The sequence below is a fragment of the Choloepus didactylus genome, chromosome 7, assembly GCF_015220235.1.
Source record: "Choloepus didactylus isolate mChoDid1 chromosome 7, mChoDid1.pri, whole genome shotgun sequence".
Classification (NCBI taxonomy): Eukaryota; Metazoa; Chordata; class Mammalia; order Pilosa; family Megalonychidae; genus Choloepus; species Choloepus didactylus.
The window spans coordinates 123,027,767-123,031,459 of record NC_051313.1 but is presented as its reverse complement, the minus strand read 5'-3'; the positions used below and the strand labels follow the sequence as shown (position 1 = coordinate 123,031,459).

General features: G+C 36.7%; 1 protein-coding gene across 1 annotated transcript; it reads left to right on the top strand.

Annotated features, from left to right (window-relative positions):
- Nucleotides 1–2,039: 2,039 nt before the first annotated feature.
- LOC119540757 (olfactory receptor 5V1-like) lies at nucleotides 2,040–2,984 on the top strand. The gene is given in 3 exon segments (XM_037844715.1): nucleotides 2,040–2,430; nucleotides 2,433–2,533; nucleotides 2,535–2,984. Coding segments are annotated over 3 exon segments (942 nt in total).
- The last annotated feature ends 709 nt before the right edge of the window (nucleotides 2,985–3,693 follow it).

Genomic DNA, 3,693 nt, shown 5'->3' with positions numbered 1-3,693 from the left:
ATCATGTATCATGAGAATATTTATCACCATAAGAAATGATCCTAGTATGGGGCTTAAGGAAAAAATTAAAACTATCATGTACACTCTTATTTGCATTTTGAATATAAATACATGGAAAATTGATTAGAAATGCATGCACCAAACTATTAATAGAGGTTTTCTTTTGTTGATTCATTAAGCATTTTTAACGTTTTCATTTTCTTTCTCTATTTTCTAATTCTTCTAACATAAACATGTCAATTTGAATCAGAAAACACAAAAACCAAGACAATAGACTTGCAAAATACCATCTACATGTGAACCCACCATGTCTCTTAAAACAACTCTAAAGGACTCTACAATCTGAAAAAAAAGACAACTGTCTGGAATTTTGATTTTTGAAGCAATTTAAGAATTGGAGAAGTCGCCGATAAAAAAATAAAGTGGGGATTTATGAACAAACTAAAAATATCCTTAATTATCAAGATAGATGAGATGTTGAACTCACGATAATCATTTTGCCCAATTAACTTTGACACGAATGACTTAGTAAGAAATTTATTATATATTTTGATGAATATATTGGTGAGTTGTTAATGACATAAAGTATCTAAGAGTGATTGGACTGGCCAGCAGAGACCGGCTATCACCATAGTCCTCATGATCAGGCAGAGAGGTGTTTAGGAAAACCTGGAAATCTCAGAGTTAAGAGCCAGAGGGCAAAGTTCATAGGACTACTTGGCTAACACCCCATTATGTAAAGTCCAGTGTTACACATAACTGTTTCACATAACTACACAGAAGAGAGGAAAAGACAGACAGGGAGAGAGAGGGAGAATGAGAGAGAGAGGTAGCATGAGAGAGAGATAAAAGGAGAGAATGAAGTAAGAAGGAAAGGGGGAAGGGAGAGAGAATTCTGGAAACTTTTAAAAAACACATGCTCCAGTGTGTGTGTGCGTATCCAAAGTCAAAAACAAAGTGCCTATTTTAAACAAGATTGACAAATACTAGGAATGCATTGTCACTATATCTCCTTAATTCATAATTAAAATTGATAAAGAGCAGGACCCTCTTTTTCTCTGAGTGACTGCAAAGCAGACTTCAAAAATAGAAAACAATTGACATACAAGAAATACAATACTAGGAATACATTCCTTGCCTTTCTAGGTAGAAAATATAGCTCAAGATATGGTTAGACATAACTAGGTATGTCTCCCTCTCTAGTACTTAGATTTTTGACATTATATACCCTTTCTGAACTTTAAGACCATCATCTGCAAGATGAGGATAATACCTATTCTGAAGGGTTGTCAAAAATTTTGTGTTGTGCCTTACTGCAATGCATAGAATCTGGAAAACTAATATGTCCCCATTTGTCTAAAAGATTCTCTGGTCTTAGAAGCAGCCACAATATCCGGGATCCTTGCATATTACCTATTTCTCCCTGTCTCACATATGTAATTATAAGAATCTGTGTCAGGAGACCCTAACCATTTATCTCTTTGTTTTATTGGCCCAATAAAAAGCAACAGAATCACTGTCTGGTGCCCTTTCTTTTTACATGCCTCTTTAACTTTATAACCTGTAAAATATAAGATATTATACCATATATTAGCCCTCAAGGATGTAAAGAAAGAGCAAGGATGGCTTTAAAGGAGCTAATGAAGCCCTAAGATTCTTCTATAAACTGTATTTGGCAACAGCATCCATGTGTCATCAAGAAAATGTAGGTGGACTTGACCCAGTCATTATTAACAGAAAACCCGTAGGATGTATGGTGCCCTTCTGTGATTTTATTTCTAATTTAAAACTATCTGTGCTGCATATGTTACCAAGATTTGATCTACAGATGAAACATTGCATATATTCCCGTGTGTTTGGTTGATAGTTACCATATGGTTTGCAAAGAGGCGCTGTTCCTCTGAGTTGGAAACTGATGTAGATGGCAATACTTTTTATTTGAAGCATTTTTGTTTTCTTGTTTTTGCAGACCATTGCAGCACATGATTATTGTAATTTGTGCTTCCTTTTGGCCAGTTCCCAAAGAGCAATCAGACATCATGGAAGGGATGAACCAAACAGCTCTGTCTGAATTCATCATCTTGGGATTCTCCAACCTAAATGAATTGCAGTTTTTACTGTTCACCATCTTCTTTCTGACTTATATCTGTACTTTGGGAGGAAATATATTCATTATCTTGGTGAGCATGGCTGATCCACGCCTACACACACAAATGTATTATTTTCTAGGGAACTTGGCTTTTCTTGATATCTGCTATACCACCACCAATGTACCTCAGATGATGGTTCATCTTCTGTCAGAGAAGAAAAGCATTTCCTATAGGGGGTGTGTGGCTCAACTTTTTGCATTTATTTTCTTTGTAGGCTCAGAATGCCTCCTCTTGGCAGCGATGGCTTATGATCATTACCTTGCAATCTGCAAACCCTTAAGATAGTTATTATGAACAAAGTACTGTATAGCCAGTTAGCAGCCTCCTGCTGGACTGGAGGTTTCCTCAATTCACTGGTGCACATGGCACTGACATTCCACCTGCCCTTTTTGTGGCAACAACCAGATTAATTATTTCTTCTGTGACATCCCCCCTTTGCTGATCTTGTCTTGTGGGGACCCTTCTGTCAATGAGCTGGCATTGCTTTCCATTGGGATCTTCATTGGTTGGACTCCTTTCCTGTGTATCATTTTTTCTTACTTTTACATAATCTCCACCATCTTGAGGATACGCTCTTCAGAGGGGAGACAGAAAGCCTTTTCAACATGTGCTTCCCACCTGGTCATTGTCCTTCTCTGTTACGGCAGTGCTATTTTCACATATGTAAGGCCAATCTCAACTTACTCATTGGAGAAGGATAGGTTGATCTCAGTGTTGTACAGTGTTGTTACTCCCATGCTAAACCTGTTAATTTACACATTGAGGAATAAGGATATCAAGGAGGCTGTGAAAGCTGTGGGGAGAAAGTGGCAGCAACCAATTTCCCTCTTTTGACACATAACCTTCACTCATCTATGGTCAATAATCTTATACTGGAAAATTAACTTTTCAACCAGCCAGCTGTTTTTAGTGGCACTCAATTTACAAGTAGATTGCAATGTTGGGATGGATATTGAAAAGTTGTAACATTCAATCCTCGGCGTACACATTCTTGAGCTTTTGTTAGACTTATGGTGAGAGTCGTAGTGTTACTTTTTTTGATTTAACATTCTTATTGTCCTTTCCACTCCTGAATCTTCCTTCCAAAATATGGTGCCCATATTTAATGCAATATTTGTTTGATGGACTTCAAATTTGGGCACTTTCCTTCTTTCTTCATATTCCTCTCTATTTGTTGAGGACAATGAAAGGCTTTCTCCTCATGCTCCTCATATATGTTTACCATACTTCTCTATTCTCGTTATCTAAGTAATGTTTTTGGCCATGTATTTTTAGGTTCTTAATAAAGTATCTTAATCAATGGGTTAAGCTCACACATATGGGCTGATTTTGACAGAATTCTTTGTATCATGCTAAAGTGATGTTTCATCCCCATATCTGTTGGCAATTAATTATAGTTTTTTCACCTGATGCATGGACCAGTGCCAATTTATGTTAATGTTGGAAAGAAGACAGTGATAGTTTCTCAATTCCAGCTTATATTCCTTACTCTATCCAAAAGGTGAAAAATCCTAAATAGACTTTTCTGGGTATAAGTCTACAT